The sequence below is a fragment of the Eptatretus burgeri genome, chromosome 12 (genome assembly GCF_056783735.1).
Source record: "Eptatretus burgeri isolate ZD-2024b chromosome 12, Ebu_testis_v1, whole genome shotgun sequence".
Taxonomy (NCBI): Eukaryota; Metazoa; Chordata; class Myxini; order Myxiniformes; family Myxinidae; genus Eptatretus; species Eptatretus burgeri.
In genome coordinates, this window is record NC_140972.1 from 71,697,656 (window position 1) to 71,717,655 (window position 20,000).

Genomic DNA, 20,000 nt, shown 5'->3' on the forward strand with positions numbered 1-20,000 from the left:
TCTCTCACTTTGTCTCCAAACCGTCCTACCAGCGCTGTCCCTCTAATATACTCATTCCTTATCCTATCCATCCTCGTCACTCCCAACAAGAATCGCAGCATCTTTAACTCTGCCACCTCCAGCTCCGCTCCCTGTCTTTTTGTAAGTGCCACCGCCTCCAAACCATTCAACATAGCTGGTCTCACTACCGTCTTATATACTTTCCCCTTCACTCTTGCAGCTACCCTTCTGTCAGAAATCACTCCTGCAACTCTTCTCCAACCACTCCATCCTGCCTGCACTCTCTTTTTCACTTCTCTCTCACACTCTCCGTTACTTTGGACAGTTGATCCCAAGTATTTAAACCCATCCACCTTCCCCACCTCAACTCCTTGCAACCGCACCATACCACCACCCACCCTCTCATTTACGCACATGTAATCCGTCTTACTCCGACTGACTATCATTCCCCTTCTCTCCAGTGCGTACCTCCACCTCTCGACGCTCGCCTCGGCCTGCTCCCTCCTCTCCCTACAGATCATGATGTCATCCGCGAACATCATAGTCCATGGAGACTCCAGTCTGATCTTGTCCGTCAACCTGTCCATCACCATTGCAAACAGGAAAGGGCTCAGAGTCGATGCTTGGTACAATCCCACTTTTACCTTAAACTGGTCCGTCATTCCTACCGCACACCTCACCGCTGTCACACTGTCCTCATACATATCCTGCACGATCCTCACAAACTTCAACACCACTCCCGACTTCCTCATGCAATGCCACAACTCCTCTCTTGGCACCCTATCATAAGCTTTCTCTAAATCCACAAACACACAATGTAACTCCTTCTGGCCTTCCCTATACTTCTCCATCAACATTCTCAAAGCAAACATCGCATCAGTGGTGCTCTTTCCTGGCATAAACCCATATTGCTGCTCACAAATCGTCACCTCTCCTCTCAACCGAGCTTCCACTACTCTTTCCCACAACTTCATGGTGTGGCTTAACAACTTTATCCCTCTGTAATTTCCTCAGCTCTGCACATCACCCTTATTCTTGAAAATCGGAACCAGTACACTTAATCTCCACTCCTCCGGCATCCTCTCACTTTCCAAGATTTTATTAAACAATCTGGTTAACAACCCCACTGCCATCTCTCCTAAGCACTTCCATGCCTCCACTGGTATACCATCTGGGCCAACCGCCTTTCCACTTTTCATCCTCTTCATAGCAGTCCTCACTTCATCCTTACTGATCCACCCCACTTCCTGATTCACTATCTCCACCTCTTCCAACCTTCTCTCTCGCTCTCTCATTTTCTTCATTCATCAGCTCCTCAAAGTATTCCATCCACCTTCTCAACACACTCTCCTCGCTTGTCAGCACATTCCCATTTGCGTCCTTTATCACCCGAACCTGCAGCACATCCTTCCCAGCGGTCTCTCTGTCTTGCCAATCGGTACAAATCCTTTTCCCTTTCTTTTGTATCCAACTTCTCATACAGCTCGTCATATGCCTTTTCCTTGGCCTTTGCCACCTCTCTTTTTGCCTTTCGCCGCCACTCCTTTTGCTCCTGCCTACTTTCTTCATCTCTCTGGCCATCCCACTTCCTTTTCGCCAACCCCTTCTTCCTTATACTTTCCTGTACTTCCTCATTCCACCACCAAGTCTCCTTATCTTCCTTCCTCTGTCCAGATATCACACCAAGTACCTTCCCAGCTATCTCCCTCACCACTTCTGCTGTAGTTGCCCAATCATCCCACCCATCTTTACCACCATCCAACGCCTGTCTCACCTCCTCCCTAAATTTCACGCATCTTCCTCCTTCAGCTTCCACCATCTGGTCCTTGGTCCAGCCCTCACTCTCTTCCTCAACCTCACCTCTGAAGTCATCCTACAGACCACCAATCGATGTTGTCAAGCTACACTCTCCCCTGCCACCACCTTACAGTCACTAATCTCTTTCAGGTTGCATCTCCTGCTTAAGATGTAATCCACCTGTGTGCACTTTCCTCCACTCTTATACGTCACCCTGTGTTCCTCCTTCTTCTTGAAATACGTATTTACCACTGCCATTTCCATTCTTTTTGCAAACTCTACCACCATTTGCCCTTCCACATTTCTCTTATTGAGACCGTACCTACCCATCACTTCCTCATCCTCTTTATTCCCTTCCCCAACATGCCCATTGAAATCTGCTCCAATCACCACTCTTTCATCCTTGGATACACTCTCCACCACTTCATCTAACCCACTCCAGAAATCTTCTTTATATTCCATCTCACACCCCATTTGCAGTACATATGCACTGATGACATTCATCATCACCCCTTCAATTTCCAACTTCACACTCATCACTCGGTCAGACACTCTCCTCACCTCCAATACCCTCATGACATAATCTTCCTTCAGGATTACCCCGACACCATTTCTCCTCCCATCCACACCATGGTAGAACAGTTTGAAACCCCTCCAATGCTCCCAGCCTTACTCCCCATCCACTTGGTCTCTTGTACACACAGTATGTCCACCTTTCTTCTCTCCATCATATCAGCCAACTCTCGCCCTTTGCCAGTCATCGTCCCAACATTCAGAGTTCCAACTCTCACCTCCAACTTCGACTCTTCCCCCTCTTCCACTGCCTCCGGACTCACCTTCCCCGTCTCCTTCTCCTCCTTCGCCCAGCAGGAGCACAATTTCCACTGGTACCCTGCTGACCACCGGTACCGGTGGCGGTCGTTTTTAACGCGGGCCTCGACCGATCCAGTATGGAAATTCGTTTTGTTGTCCGCATAATGATTTGGCATAGGTTTTTATGCCGGATGGCGCATATATATATATATATATATATATATATATATATATATATATGTATGTATATGTATATATATATATATATATGTATATGTATATATATATATATATATGTGTATATGTATATATATATATATGTGTATATGTATATATATATATATATATATATATATATATATATGTATATGTATATATATATATATATATATATATATATATATATATATATATATATATATGTATATGTATATATATATATATATATATATATGTATATGTATATATATATATATATATATATATATATATATATATATATATATATATATATATATATATATATATATATATATATATATATATATATATATATATGAGGCCTGCATATTCCCCCTTAAATGTCACTTCATCAGCCTTTGATATTCTGCACGAGTGTATTTTGTTTTTGGTTCAAGCTTGCCAAGTGGTTGGTTTGAATGTGGCACACCTGCTTGGCCATCTAATTCTAATCCCCCCACCCCACCCCCATCCCTTTGCAGTCTCTGAAGGCTTTGTCAGAGTTTTCAGACATTTTGCACATCAAGGCAGATTACGGATGACAACGGGCCCATTCGACCATCAAGGACATTCTTCAGCAACCTTCTGTCTCCTCTGCATTTGCCATATTGGAGAACATCTTGACTTGGCACTGTATCATATTGGAGTAGTGCTCTTTCGTTGGCATTATGCCATATTTTTGTTGTTCTCACGCTTTGTTCTGGCGGTTACATTTGCATGAATTTCACCAATTCTTAATTCCTTTAATTCGATTATGATCCATGCTGTCAAGTCCTGATTCAACGTAGTTGTAAAAGGTGGTTTTACGAAGGCTTGGCCTGGAAGAATGGCCTGGAGGTGCGCACACTCCCCTCTCAGCCATCTATCCTGGGTTTGAATCGGCCCAGCTACAAACTTTTTTCGAGTGGTCTCGTAGGTTGGTGAGGCAGTGATGTGGTGGACGTTAAAGATCCCACGGTGTCCTTCGTGAAGAGTAGTTGAGCTATTGCTGGCACCATGAACAAATTCCAAATTCCTGCCCTAACCTACAGGGGGCACCATCAGCGGCACAACCACACCCCCAGATGTTGTTGCATCTCATAGCCATGTGCTCCATACAAAAGGAGGAGGAAGGATTCCCAAGCTGACCTTCTTGGTGGATGGTTGATCGGCGTGATGCTTTGGTGTCATCAAGCTGTCCACCTTTCACAAATCTGCCATGCCCAAAGTATCAAATTGTGTTTTGTTAGTGTGTATCGATTTCAATAACACACTTTGTAAACATTAAGGTCTGAAACTTCCTTAATGTTTTGGACCTACCGGAGCCCCGTGACTTTCTTTAGGCTTCTCGCAAAAGCTCTTTTGGGATTCTTCCCCAATGTTGTAAAAGCTTGAATATTTTCAAACTTGTTCCATTCATTCGTTTTCTCCTGGACCATCAAATCGTTATTTGACTCTGACATTCTGGACCCTTTTCTCTCCATCCCTTTGACAATCTCTCTCGTTGCCTGGTCATGTTCTTGATCGATCCCCGACCTGCCTCCGGCAAGCCTGGCAGGCCGCTCACCTTTATCGCCTTAAGCAAGTGCTTCTGATGTCTTGGCACAATGCTGTTTCTCTTGAGAGATTCGAAAAGACAATGAGGGTACAGAGGCTTTGCCAATAAATTGTACTGATTTGAGTGTCATTCATCTCACGATGCATCCATCTCACGATGTACAGAACAATATAAACAGCATAATTACCGTGAGGCCATTCCATTTACAAGAACCATTGGCTGTGCCAATCCAGAGTTCGAGTCACGCATAGTGAGGAATGGGTTGTTCTCCTGCAGGAGATTTATTCATTTAAGATTCCGAGCAGCCATTATCGTAAGAAGGGCCTTTAGGGCCTTTCATTTCAGGCCTTGAACTCGGCCTCAGCGCAAAAGGGGTTCTTTACTAAACGCATTCGTCCGGATAATAAAGTGCAACCTGCTCTACCAAAATGTAATACACTGGCTTATCACACAGGTGTTCATCAAGAATAATGTGCTGACATATTTACCTGCAATATCATGGCAAAGGTAAACGAGCACTGTAATTATGATTGCAATAATGATGTACACTTGTTTTAATAGCAAATCTCCTGTTTTTGGTGAAGAAGAACAAGGTGTCACTTGCAATGCTACCTTTTTTCCGTTTGTACATTTTGGGATGTTTCGAGAGGATGGTAATAAAGATGAGCCCTTTATGATTCTTGGAATTGCAACATGGCGAGCAAAGTGTTGTTATTTTCTGTCCTTTCTCAACCACTTGGCTTGAATCTATTCTGCTTAGTTAAGCTGTTACTGCAAGGTTTTTCCAACATTGGAGATTGGTGATCGGTTTGTATGGTGTTCGGATATGTTGCAGTTGCCTGTTGTTCCAATCTAACAGACGATGCCTGAATATAGTATCCGATAAAGGTCATTGGTGGGAGAAACGTCAGACTCAGCTGATAGATTGTTGCTGCAAATCAAATTTTGTGCAATGGTGGATATGTCAAAGATCCCATGGTTTTTATTTCGTAAAAATTAGTCGAGTTATCGCCGGCCTCCTGGCCAGATTCTAAATTCCCGCCAACATTCAGTCAAACTTCAGGCCCAGTCAGCCTATTTGTGAAAGACTTTGGGCAAAAATATTCCCCGAGCCGACCCTACAATAAGATTGGTATAATTGGTCCATGAAAGAAGTAGAGTAGGAGTGGTGGTAGTAGTCGTGGTGTTTGTAGTAGTGGTAGTAGTAGTGGTGGTAGTAGTAGTAGTGTAACATTTGTGGTGATCATCTACATGTTACATTCAAAAGGGTTTTAGCGGGGGGAATGGGTTTCAAATGAGGAAAAGGAATTATTAAAAAATTGTACACACAGACACACACACACACACACACACACACACACACACACACACACACACACACACACACACACACACACACACACACACACACACACACACACACACACACACACACACGACTTCATGAGTGACATTTGGTGTCCTGCTCTGAGCCCTTGACACATGATCCTCTGACACTGGAACCCCAGGTTCAAATCAAATCCAATGTTCTGTGACAATTGTCCATCTGTGTCCCGATGTTCTTGTTATTCATCAAAAAGAGCAACACTATGTCCCTGGGAGTCTTTGTCTTTCATTCGCTGTGCAGGAATGGTAAGATGGCTAAGAGGTATGCACACTCACTTTTGAGCTGTCTACTCTGAGTTTGATTCCGGACCAACTGTAAACTGTCACCCTGGTGTTTTGTATGCAGATCTGTTGCATCAATAAGCGCACTGTCAGTTGGAACGCGTTAAGCGGGGTACCCATCACCGTTTCACTGCCATTGGTTGCTGGTGGACCATAAAGATGCTAGAGTGTTTTTTGCAAAGATTATGTGATTTGGCATCCAAAACAATTTACCAGACTCGGTGTGATGGTTGGGGTGTCTGGGAGGTCAGTGGATCAAATCCCGACTGAGCTGTACCAAAGACTTTAAAATTGGAACGCGCTGCTTCCTTGCTTGACGTTGACCATTTAAATGGACAAGAGCACACAAACAATCCCCATTGGTTGGCATCCATGAGGAGGAGGAAATGACCCGCTGAGTGTGTAAAAAGCGGCACCATTGATGTGGCATCACTGGTACCCAGAGTGCCCTGGGAAGTGATGGCACTTTCCACCAAGCTCAGTGGCTGTTTGTCTCATCTAACAGTCCTGTGTTGTCTCGTGTATCCCTCCGTATGTCCATGTGCTTGTAGCATCTCCACTACGAGCCTTAAATCCTGCAAAAATAAAAAGAGAGAAAAGAAAGGACAAATTCCTCCGCTAACTAACGTACTTTGGAACTGCATTAGCAGCACAGCTGTGCTCCCAGAAAGGATTCTACCAGCGGATACACTGTCCCGCTCATGAATTAACCCATCACAAGGTAATATATTATTTAATTACAAAAGAGCCACTGTGTGTTGTTTGGTACAGAATCAATGGCAGGTGGTTCAAATGTTTTCGACATTTATAATGGTGCAGTTCTTATTTGCAGGTAAAATTTAAAGTAGTCGCGGCTGAAACCCGAATCTTATCCAGGTTCCTCCCGATGACTCCATCTTTGCTCTTTACTTATTTTGGGTTCCTTCTGATGACTCAAACGTAGTATTTAGTGTTCCATTTGATTCCAACGTGCAACAGAACATAAACTTGTTAAATTTCATCCATGTGAGACCATTTAGACTTTGTTCAATGAGGTTGAAGTTCTGAACTGTGGTGGCCTGGTGTGGTTCATCACTTTTGCATCAATATTGTTTACTTTTTGCAATTGGAGAAGTGGCTTCTATGATCCTGCACAACATGAACGAGGAATTTTTCTGTTCTTCTTTCTTTGTTATGATGCCATTTAGTATACTCCTCAATAAAGGCCATACACCTTTCAGCATTGTCATTTATCACCTTCAAGTGTTCAACTGTCTGCAGTGCCTCCCTGGAATCCTCTCTGAGTTCCCATGAGTGGGATCAGAATACAGAAAAACAGCTGGAATTTGGAGGCACCTGAAGAAGTCCATTGTGTTCTTTGTGACAAAATATTCAATTTACATGTCCTCAGACTTCCTGATATTCAGCTGGATGCACTTTAGAGGTTTATCCATGCCTTCCTTTTCATTTAATGCCTTCACCATTGCTCATTTGACTCTAGATGCAGTCGAATCAAAGAATGCCAAACCAATTCGCTATGCGTTTCTTGTACTTGAGATGTAGGAAGTTAAGGACATTGGGAGGAGCAGAAATGGCATGAGCAGCAGTGATCAATACACTAAGAGTAAAGTCAAGGCAAACAATAAATATACAGATATTGGCATTCCTCATGGCCAGTGAGCTTCAACTGTCTCCTTAACATCCAGATATTGAGAGCATACAATGCTTTGTCACTCCATCTTGCAATGATGTTGGGCTGCAGGTGCTATAAATCGCACTCCACGAGGAGGGATGACACCAAGAAAGGTTCACCATATTCAGAATATGCAGATATAATGCAAGCCACAAGGTAAAATCTTCGCCGTTACAAACCCAGTGAGATGGGGAGCAAGGGCCCCCTGGTCGGGAGGGGGGGCAGCCAGGAGGCCCACTCATTGTCTCACCGGGTTAGTGAAAAAAAGCTAAAATTTCAACTTCATTGTCTGGATGATCCTTCTCTGTGCCATCAGGCTGCAAAGGCAGTTTCATTGGCTATAGGGTGCAATCCTGGATGGGTCGTCACTCTGCCACAGGAAGTCAGGGCAGGAATTTGAAATTTGTTCCACGGTGCCAGAGATAGCTCGCCTACTCTTTGTGAAGGACACCGTGGGATCTGTGATGTGCACCAACTAATACAGGCAGATGGGACACCTCGCTAGTTTTATGTCCATCTGAAGGATGGCAGACACATTGATGTGAAACATTGGGATGACTTTATAGCTGGGTAGTGATTCAAACCCAGGTGAGACAGTTTTTAAGGTGATTGCCCATACCTCTCGGCCATCCTGCCAGCCCCCAACTTCATTGAGCAACCCCTAAATGTTGATCAATATGGATAAAATTTCGAGTGAATTATTTATTTGTCTGTTGGAACAAACTGAGGAGGTGAGAGTAATGAAAGTCTGAGTTTCAAAAAAATAAGGACCATCCATTTGCATGCACATGGGCCATGTGATGTGTTCCATTACTAACTAGAGAGTTCATAGAACATGATACACCACACAATGTTGAAGTCTCCTTCCTATAATTGATGGACCGGTGTTTGTTTGTCACGTTACTCCTCCTACAGTTCTAGGCTAATTCCATCCAGATGTGCTGAATAGGATCAGCATGACCCCAATTAGTGTATAGAGGTGTTTTTATTTTTGCCAGTGGTCTTGGGGAGGGGGGGTGAGGGGTGAGCAGTGAGGAGAGAGGTGGGATGCAAATTCTCTATGTAAATGTGTATCGTGTAGCGCCACCTCGAAGTGGGGGAGATTATTATAAGTCCCCACCATTTACACCACAGTATTCCTGTCCCCACGTTTTCCAGTGCAGTGAGGTGTTTTGAATTATAAGCAGTAGGTATGTTTTTGCTTCATACACATAACCCAGGTTGTTGTTTTTTGCCTATACACCACCCAAATAAAGGTATGCATCAGAAGAAGTGTTGCATGCTTGGAGCAATTACATCGCCCATAGGGCAGGTACTCTGCTAGTATATTTCAATTTTAATACAATAACTAGCAGAAGCTAATTTTTTTATTTTTTTTTGTATACCTTGGTCGAGGCTCGTATGAGAGTGAACACACAACTCACAGCAAGGAGGCATGAGACAAGAGGGGCGGGAGTGGAAGGGACAAAACAGTGGGGAACAGACACATTAGGTGAACTGTGGAAGGGAGAGGGATGGGGATGGGACGGGGAACATGGCGAAGAGAAGATGGGCATTACAGGGACTTTCAGGAAGGAAAGCAGGGGAATTGAAGGAAGTGGGCTTGGGTGGATTATCGGGGGTAGAAAAGATCGAGGATTTGGATGGGGGAAGATAAGAGCTGGTGGTGAACAGCTGTTTTGAAAGCCTGGAGGGAAGAATGGGAAAGAATAGAGTGAGGAAGTTTATTCCAAAGGCGGGAAAAAAGAGGAATGAAAGAGTGAAGATGAGCAGTGATTCGTGATTTTGGTAGTTTTACCAGAAGGGGGTTGTTGGCGGACCTTGAGCGCCCTGTGGAAATGTGGTGGGGACAAATCGCAGAGAGAGCAGGGGGGGGCAAGGCTGGAGAGGAGTCGGTAGAAGACAGAAAGACCACCGACCAACCTGCGGTGATTGAGTGAGAGGCCCAAAGACTCAGCTTCATTGCGGGAGATGCCGATGATCTTAAATACCCTGGTTTCGACAGCGTGAAGCCGAGAAAGGTGGGAGGCAGGGGCACCAGCCCAGAGGGGAGAGCAGTACTCCATCAGGCTACGGACAAAAGCTTTGTAAGTGGTCAGGTTTGCAAAAGTTTTGTCAGGTTTGTCAGGACAAAAAAGTCAGGTTTATAGTCCCGGAACTTTATTGTCAGACCTCGGATGCAGGTGCAATATAGTGTATTAGCATATATCGAGCCACGTGGTGTTGAAACTAATGAACAAATCAAATATTTGTCCTCAATCTGCTGTTGTCATTTCATTAACTTTGTACAAGTTGCTGACCCTTTTATTCAGCTTGAGAGAAAAATTTCACGTAGCATGATGACACGCTGTGACCAAAGTACTGATTACTGCGCAGGTGTACGGTACAGTATGCTCAAAATGGCATCCATGCAAGGACCGTCGATGGACCCCTCATTCAAGGTTACAACAATTTCACTCTTTTGAGCATGACCCGGTTGAGAGATACCACCCAGTTTACCTTTAGAGAGCGAAAGTGAGCGCATATTAGGTGGGCGTTCAAAAAAAGAAAAAGAAAAGGCAACTATCTGTTGTTTTTTTTTTCTTCAAATATCTCATTCGTCAGACAGTATCATCCTCGTGATTACATGTACTTGTACGTTGTATTAAGGTCCCGGTGTCTTAGTCTCGTTCCAATAACCTTTTGAGCGGCCTTTGTACTTATGCATCACTCGCTCCTTTCCACTCTCACGCTGAAAGAATAGCACATGCAGGTAAGCAGTGCGTAATAAATATCAATCTTCCTGGTGCAGTGGAACAAAAGGTCAAGTTTAACCAGGAATGGAACATGGAACAAATGAGACGTCTGCGACAGATATAACGATACACCTGCTGCCCGTACGTCGTATCCATCAGAGATCCATCACACTCTGGGTATAACACACGTGGGAGAGAGGCAACTGCTCGCATGAGGGCTTTTTATTTTCACAGGGGTCGATGATCAGCCTCGTGGAAGGATCGACGGCTTCCGAGATGTTGCCCATAGGTCAACAAGTGTATCTTGCCAAATCCTGCCGTTGTAGTCCTACAATCGATTTAATAATTTGACATATTCCGCCGTTTTGTTGATTATTTATTATATTATTTGTATGATCCGATGCTCAATGATTGAGAGCCACATTTGAGGATATATTTTTGACCGTTGCTTAACAGTGTCTAATTAACAGAAAACTTTTCTAACTCCTCTTCTCCCTCTTATTAGTCCCCGACCAGTTTCACTGGAAGGAAATATATATATATATATATATATATTTGCAAACCTATACCACAGACTTTTTTCCATCCCCTTCAACATATTCAACTGAAACTTGGTACACGGCTTTATTAAGATAAGTTACAGAACAAGTTCAACTTTCAGGGCGTTTCGTCAAATTTTCAGTGATGCCCTTTTTGGACTTAGAAAATATCACAGCAGTGGGAGACATGTTGCAAAGCAATTCCCACTCTTGTTCTTATTCCTGAAAGTGTTCTCCAGGAGTGGTGTTCATGTGAACTTCGGAAATGGCTACGGCACACAAACTACCCCCAGAGGCCTAAGCGGTAGTGGTCCATGGCAACGCCCTGTGGAGGTCTCCCTCTGTTTGAAATATTGCTTTGAAAGGTCTGATAAAGTGCTCTCACACTTTTGCGCTGATGCTGGCACGATGTCGGATTGCTACCATTGGTGCAACCACTGGAGTGTGTCCAACGGCCAACCCGTATGAGTTTGCAAAGTTGACACATTTGTGTGTGCAGGTCGCTTGTTGAGTGGGGTTACATGCCAATGATGATGTTGATGGGTTCAGGAATATCCTTGGCAGGACATTCTGTGTTGCTTGTGATTAGAACAACTGGCAGGGTGAGAAATATTAACCGGGAACATGTTGTTTGATTTATCTTGTGTGCTGTCAGTTTGAAGTGAAAGTGCAGTTTACCAGGAGTGAGATGGCTTTTTTGTATAAATAGTCGAGGGTCATGGAAGAGTTAGCACACTGAATTGATAATAGGACAAAAGGAACCGTAGAGAGAGGAGGGAGGGTCACATTAACAGCAGAATTGAAGTTCAAGATGGAGGGCGACAGACAAACAAAGGGGGGTGGGGAGGAATGGGGGACAGGAAAGTATAAGATGGATACAGAAGGAAAAATTGAAATTTGGAAGGAGGAGGGCTTGGAGTGGAGTTAACAAGGGGAGAAAAAAATAATGGTTCTGCATTAGGGATGATGTGAGATGGTGGTGAACAGCTGGCTTTAAGACCTGGAAGGAAGAATGAGATCGAAGAGGATATGGAGGTTGGTTCCACAGGTAGGAAAAAAGAGGAACGAATGGATGAAGGTGAGCAGTGATCCTGGATTTGGGTAGTTTTACCAGAAAGGGATTGATGGTGGACCATCTGTACCTTGCAGAAACCTAGGGGGGGGATGGGGACAAAGCATGGAAAGATCAGATGGTGCAAGACCAGAGAGGGAGAAATAGAAGACAAAGAGACCACTGACCTGATTGTGATGGCGTAGTGACAGACGCATAAACTCAGATTCATCGCTGAAGATTCCAATAATCTAGAAGGACATGGTTTTCACTGCGTCAAGCTGAGCAAGGTGTGAGGCAGGAGAGCCAGCCCCGAGGGGAGAGCAGTACTCCATCAAGCTGTGGATGAAGGCCTTGTATGTGGATACGAGTTCAGATGTGCCAAGGAAGGACTTTGTACGACAGAGGATGCCCAGTCAGCAGCTGGCTTTGGAGGTCAACGTTGAAATGTGGTTTGCCAAAGAAAGATCATGCCTGATGGTAAGACCCAAGAGTTTGAATGACTGAACTTCCTAAAGAGGATTGTTAAGAAAGTAGGTGGGAGGGTTTTGCCAGAAGGTCCTTTCAAAAAGAGAGTGAGCATGTGATTCGTCAGTTTTGAAAGACATATCCCAAGTGTTTGACCAGCTTGTGATTTTAATGAATTGCATTTTATATATGAACTTACAATCACTATTACTGACCTTGTCAGTATGAATTCCCTCCCGGTTGAGAAATGGTCCTCTACTCAGCTGCAGGTTAGCACGCTGAAAGGTCGGTTCGCTACCTTTGCAGCATCCTGTCAATAGGCTGATGGAATTGCTCAACAATGAAGTATCAGGTAAACACAGCGATAAGGAATTGCTTGGGAACAGGTAGTCAAGGGTGTATTTTCAGGCAGGTAACAAGATTAGAAGGAATTTGGGGAGAGGGAAGTATGGGGGTGATGAGTCTGAGGTGGTAATGAGCTGCAGCAATGAAAGACTGGAGAAAGAGCAGGATTGAAGAAACTTGAGATTAATTAAAAGAGGAAGGAAAAATGACACAAAAATGTGGAGGTGACCAAAAGGTCCGGCAGAGGTGACAGACTTGTACAATTTAGTGGATTTCTGCTTTTTAGACTCCAGGTTTCATGTAAATGGATATATTTTTCACTGACAAAATCTCGAGGTCAACTGTACCTGTTTGGGGTCGGGGAGGTGGGGGGGGGGGCGGAGGGGAGAGGCAGTTGAACACGAATTGTTCATGATTTCAGGTTCACCCCACAACTTCCAGAAGCACAAGGTGGGATGCACAGTGCACAATATCGGGAGAGGAGATACTCCATTGGGCTTCGAACAGACATTTTATAAGTTTTGAGGAGTTCTGCAGAACCTCGTTAGGAAGTAGCACAAGGCTGCTGGGTAGCATCATCGGCTGTGTCAGTGGCTGTGCCGCTGATGCAATGCCCTCTACTCGTTATGACAGGACTTTGAAATTCCGCCATGGTGCCGGCGATAACTCGCCAAACTCTTCACAAAGAACATCGTAGGGTCTTTAACGTCCAACAACTGGCAGCTAGGAAACCCATATCACTTCCATCCAAGGGACGGCACACACATCGATGAAACACTCTGCCTGTGAAACACCAGGATGACAGTTTATAACTGGGTAGGGATTCAAACCCAGGCTAGGCAGTCTAGAGGCAAGGGGGCATACCTCTAGGCCATCCTGTCAGCCCTCTGCTGAACTGAGGAAGGACTAATCCAGACATAAAATACTCCCTCTGCACCTGGCTTTCATCACCGGCTCACACACACACATACACACACACACACACATGCACACACACACACACACACACACACACACACACACACACACACACACACACACACACACACACTCGTGTGCAGCCTTGTTGCTGCTGGTTGCATCATTGGTTAAGGACATGGCTATGCCGCTGATGCAGTGCCCCGATTACCAGTACACAGGTGCTCATTTCGCCGACCTCGGAAGGATGACAGGCTGAGTCAACCCCACCTAGTGTTAATTCAGCGACTGGCAGGGATCGAACTCAGGACCCTCGGATCCCAAGCCAGCCACCCTAACCACAATGCCAATGCCAGGTTTTTAGTCATCGGCTTGGAGGCATGGTCCACGCAAGAGAGGTCATGCTTTACGGTGAGGCCCGAGAGTTCAAGGTACAGAACTTAGTGCAGAGTTTGATCACAGGTAGTGTCGATAGGTCTACCTATTTGGGTGATGGTCCTTGTGGATAGAAACTGTGAAGATGTGACACTTCCCTCAATTGAAATTGCTCCAGGAATTGGACAAGGTTTGGATTTTTTTTTTTTTTAAATTAGGATTGCGAGGGATTCGGCTTCTGCCACTCTGTCACTGGGATGGGGGAACTGTGCCATATAATTTTGAGTCATCTGCAAAGTAATTAAGAATATTTTCCAAGGAAACTTACTTGTTTGTTATCCAATCCTGCCTATCCAATACACAAACTATCCGGCCTGGCATATGGAGCTTCTTATGAACTTTTGCCACTTTCGTCGGTGTTGGGCTCCGGTTTTGATCTTATTCCAGGTGATCTACCTTCATTCCTTTCATTTCCTTGTCGATGGAACATTGCCAGTTCCCTCTTGGCCATCCAACTCTTCTCTTCCCTTCAGGTGCCAAACATATTGCTCTCTTCGGTGTATCTTGATCCTCCAGGCGGAACACGTGACCAATCCATCTCCAACTCCAAATTTTGATCTCTTTTTGATGTTTTTCCTTCCTGTTGATCTCTCAACCTCTTTCTTTCTAGTCATGTCGGGCCAGAAAATTCTCAAGATTTTATTATGGCTGCTGTAGATGAAAGACTCCTGTTTATCCAAATAGGAGGACTGACTTCACGTCGCTGTCAAAGATCTACAGGTGTGTTTTGGTGTTATACAAATTTGATGTCCAACTTTCCTTGAGTCTCATGAATGCACCTTTTGTATCAGTTGTAGTACATCAGCATCTTCGTTTCCTGTTATGGTAACCATGGACCCCAGCTATATAAACTAGTCAACCTCTCGAATTGATGAATTGTTGTCCATGATGTAGTTGTTGGTGTGTGCAAAAATTTATGGCCATTGCTTTCTGTTTTGGCTATGTCATTTTCAGCCCCACTTGCACCACAGACTCCTCTAACTTATTCAGCTTATCCTTCCTGCGATGTTAGCAGTGTGACGTCATGCGGATGGTCCTGTGTGAGGTGTTACTCCACCTTTTCAAATTGGTTCTTCCAAAATATCCCATTCCTTCTCTGCTCAGTTGCTTTCCACAATACCCAGTCCAGCACCACTAAAACAGTAAATGGAGACAGCACCCAGCAGCAAACAGAGGTTATAAACGAAAACAAGGACAACAAGAAAATCCAACACAGGTGGAGGCCATTCAGCCCATCATACTTGTGCGAACACCACACCAACCCAAGATCGAAGAAAGAAAATGCCAAAAAGGAATAAATAAAAGTTTTTAATTAATGAAAGAAAAAAACTTTTTTGTTGGTGTTGTTGTTTAAAAAAATATTTTATTTGTATTTTTTTTATTCTTTTATTTTTATTTTTGTAATTTTTTTGTTTGTTTATTTTCTTTTCTTCCCCTCAGAGGGGGAGATGGGCTTGGTTAAAAACACACATCAACCACACAACCCCCCTTAACAAGACCCCCATCAACAGCACTCTGTCAATCACCCATTACCCATCAATACTCAAACTACCTAAAAGTCTGATCAACATCCCCATCCCCCTCTATCTCCATAACTTCCAGGTACCTATCTAATACTAATTTAAACTTATCTACTGTTTCTGCTGCCACGACCTTTCCAGGGAGACCATTCCATACATTAACTACTCTCTGAGTGAAAGTCCCCTGCTTTACTACCGTCTTAACTCTCCTCTTCTTTACTCTCAGGCTATGGCCCTGGTTCTATCACTGTCTACTCTTGAATAATTCATCTGCACTTATTTTATCGATACCTATAATTATCTTAAACATCTCTATCATATCTCCTCGTAACCGCCTCCTTTAAAGTGTATAAAGCCCTGTCTCCTTCAACTGCTCCTCATAGCTGAGTAGAGCTCGGCCCGGAATCAATATAGTCGCCCTGTGCTGAACCCTCTCTGTGGCATCTATGTCCTTCCGGAACTGTGGTGACCAAAACTGCACACAATAGTCTAGATGTGGCCCTCCCTAAATTCCTGTATAATGTTAACACCACCTCTTTTGATTTATAATTGATCCCCCTCTTTGTACAGACTAAAACCCTATTTGCTCTTCCTATATCTGCCTGGCACTGTGCTGCTTGCTTACCTCCTGTACCTATTACCGCCCCCAGATCCTTCTCATGTGTGACACGCTTTCAAATTACCCCTTGCATCCTGTAATTTCTATTTTCATTGTTCTTTCCCATCCACAACACCTTACATTTGCTCAGGTTAAATTCCATCTGCCCCACTTGCACCACAGACTCCTTTAACTTATTCAGCTTATCCTTCCTAGACGATAGAAGTGTGACGTCATGCGGATGGTCCTGTGTGAGGTGTCCTTCACAGTCCTTCACCTTCACAGATGGTCCTTCACAGTCTTTTGCCCAATCTATACAAGTATCAATACTTTCCTGTATCTGATCACTACCCACTCTGCCATCCACTTTACCTCCAAGCTTTGTGTCATCCGCAAATTTGGAAAGCTTACTCTTCACCTCATTATCCAAATCTTTGATATAAATAATAAAAAGTAATAGTCCGAGTACTGATCCCTGAGGTGCCCCGCGACTTATGTCCTCCCAGCAAGACATCCTCCCACTCACAGCCATTCTTTGCTTCCTGTCACAAAGCCAGTTTGCCATCCAATTAGCTACGTGACCAGCCACTCCACAAGCCCTCAATTTGGTTAACAACCTCCGATGTGGTACCTTATCAAATGCCTTCTTAAAGTCTACATATACTATGTCCACTACCTTTCCATCATCCACCCAGACACTGCTTCATAGAACTCTAAAAGATTTGTTTAACAGGAACTTTCTTTGGTAAACCCATGCTGACTACCTTTAATTAGTTTGTCTTTGTTTAAATGATTCCTCATCTGGTCCTTATTTAATGTCTCCAACACCTTCCCCACAACTGAAGTCAAACTCACAGGTCTATAGTTTCCCAATTCTTCTCTGGATCCTTTTTTAAATAATGGTGTTACATTTGCTACTCTCCAATCCTCCAGTACCTGTCCTGACTCCAGTGGACTATTGAAAATATCCGTTAACATCTCGCTTACCTGCTCAGCCACCTCTCTCAACCCTCTCGGTTGCATATTATCTGGATCCGGAGCCTTATCGACTCCAAGATTTCTCAGCTGTTCCTTTACTTCCTTCACTCTGACCTGGATCTTCTCTGTAAAAGCCCTTCCTCACCTCATCGATAGATACTCTCAGCTATTGTCAATTCGCCTGACTGTTCTTGTGTAAAAGTTGAAGAAAAATACCTGTTTAATAAGCCTGCCATCTCACTTTCATCACAAACCACTCTCCCGGTGCTATTCCTCAATGGGCCCACAATGGTCCTCGCCTGTTCTTTTCCCCTGATATACTTTAAGAAAGCCTTGCTGTTATGTTTAATATTCTGAGCCATGTCCTTCTCATACTCTCTTTTGGCTTGCCGAGTTATTTTCTTAACTTGCCTCTGTTTACTCCGATAGTGATATAAATCTAACTACAGTCCTCTTGTTTTGAACCTCATAAATGCCTTTTGCTTCTCCTTCATAGCCTTCCTTATCTCACTGCTCAACCACCCTGGTCTCTTTTTACTTCTTGTTTAACACCTTTTACACTTCTACTTCTAGTTTTTTTTTTACAAAAAAAACAAAACAAACAACAATTTGACCCAAGACTCTGCCTCAGGGTCTTGGGCTTCCACCGGTAGGGTAGAATTCCAATTTTTCATCTCAGAAAATTCTCCAACTCCATTTTTTCATGCACAAGTCCCAATATTTGCAACCTCCTCTCAAAACCTCAGTATTGATGTCACAAGTACAGATTTTTAATTCCTCTAATGGTTTCACAACTTTGGACAAGGCCAGATAGATTTAACCAAAACATACAAAATGGTTTAATTGAAGTAACTCAAACAATAACGTGAATTTCCTCATACTGTACTTATGATAAGCTGAAGTCACAGACAGAAAGAAGCCTGGCGTTAGCTTAGCGGGTGGGATGGCTGGCTGGGTATCCTAGGGTCCTGATTTCAAGCCCATTTTTCGCTGAATTCACACCAGGTGGGGTTGACTCAGCCTGTCGTCCTTCCGAGGTTGGCGAAATGAGCACCAGTGTACTGGTGATTGGGGCACTGCATCAGCGGCACAGCCGTGTCCCTAACCAATGATTAATCCGGCAGCCACAAAGCTGCACACGAGAGTGTGTGTATTGGTAGAGAGAGGTTTGGTTGTCATACATACATACATACATACATACATACATACATTGCCAAAATGTCCATTGGCTGAGTTAAAAAAATAATTTGAGTAATATTTTGTAATACAGGACTGGATACAATTATATTTGCTTTTGAGAAGCTGGGGACTGGGGTCCAGACAGGTGCACAGGTGGCACATTTACCTTTGAGTTGTTTAGTCTGGGTTCAGGACTGGCAGGATGGCCGACAGGTTACAGGTATGCACACTTCCCTCTAAGCTGTATAGCCTGGGTTCAAATCCCATCCAGGCTATAAACTTTCATCCTGGTAATTTCCTTGGATGGATGTTAAACGGGGAATCTCATCTGCTGACAGTAGTTGGTGGAAGATCCCACAGTGTCTTTCGCGAAGAGTTGGCGAGCTATCGCCGGCACACTGAACAAATTCCAAATGTCTGCGCTAACTACTTTGTGGAACGTCAGGTCTGGTGAACCGGTTCGTGAAAGACTAGGGAGAAAAACATTCCCCGACCAACCCCGAAAGAATGTGGGAATAATTGTGGCCGTTAAAGAAAGAAGTCTGGAGTCGAGGTTCAACACTGTGGTGTAACCATTGGCGCGTCCCCTCTGAGTCTGGGAGGTCAGCGGTTTGAATCCCGGCCAAGTCAAACAAAAGATTTTATTTTTAAATGCTTCGTGCTGTTTCCTTGTTTGACGCTCAGCATTTAGTAGGATAGATCATGGAAAACAAGCTCAAATGAGCTAATATCCTCATCCTTTTAATGATGACGTCATAAAAACGAAGATGACGTCATTGTGATGTATCAGGTTTGCGATAAATGATCTGTGCTAATGCCCGGCTTGATTCCCGCAAACAAAATTCAAACAGCTTGCCTAGTTTCGGAGATAATGGTATCGGCGATTTCCATTTGCGGCGATATTATGACGTCAACTTTTTTTCTCGGAATAATTTCCAAAATCGGAGATGGTTTCTGCCTGCGCGTGGGCTTTCTGCATATACATGGCAAGTTTCACGAAGATCCGATGAAAACTCTGGGTTGTGAAACAACAAATGTCAAAAAATAGGAATGACGTCATAAAAATTGATATGACGTCATAGTGATGTATCATACGTGCGGTAATTCATCTCTGCTAATGCCCTGTTCGATTCCCGCAAACAGAATTCAAAAAGCTTGCCTAGTTTGAGATCATTTTTAGGCGATTTCCATGAGAGGAGATATTTTGACGTCATAACTTTTTTTTTCTCGGAGGAATTTTCAAAATCGGAGATGGTTACTGTCTGCGCAGGGTATTTCTACATATATACGCCAAGTTTCAGGAAGTTTCGATGAAAACTGTAGGCTGTGAAACAAAAAAGTCCACAAGAACAACAACGTGAGTAAGACTTGGAGATCCTCCACGAGGATGTAAAAACACCGTAGGTTGGCAACCATTGTGCATGCTTCAATGGGGCTAGTCGCCCCCCTTCTATGTTGAAGTTCCTTGCAAAGGGGACTCTTATTGTTAAATCACCACCCAACTCGA

General features: G+C 43.9%; 1 protein-coding gene across 6 annotated transcripts in view; it reads left to right on the forward strand.

The window, feature by feature from the left end:
* Positions 1-5,079, forward strand: part of LOC147015895 (F-box only protein 41-like) — a 97,515-nt gene extending 92,436 nt beyond the window's left edge. For all 6 annotated transcript variants that reach the window (XM_085848477.1, XM_085848478.1, XM_085848479.1 and 3 more), the window contains one exon: positions 3,333-5,079. In XM_085848477.1, the coding sequence (XP_085704603.1) occupies positions 3,333-3,392 (60 nt within the window). In that variant the 3' untranslated portion in view covers positions 3,393-5,079. The remainder of the gene's footprint in view (positions 1-3,332) is intronic.
* Positions 5,080-20,000: the final 14,921 nt, after the last annotated feature.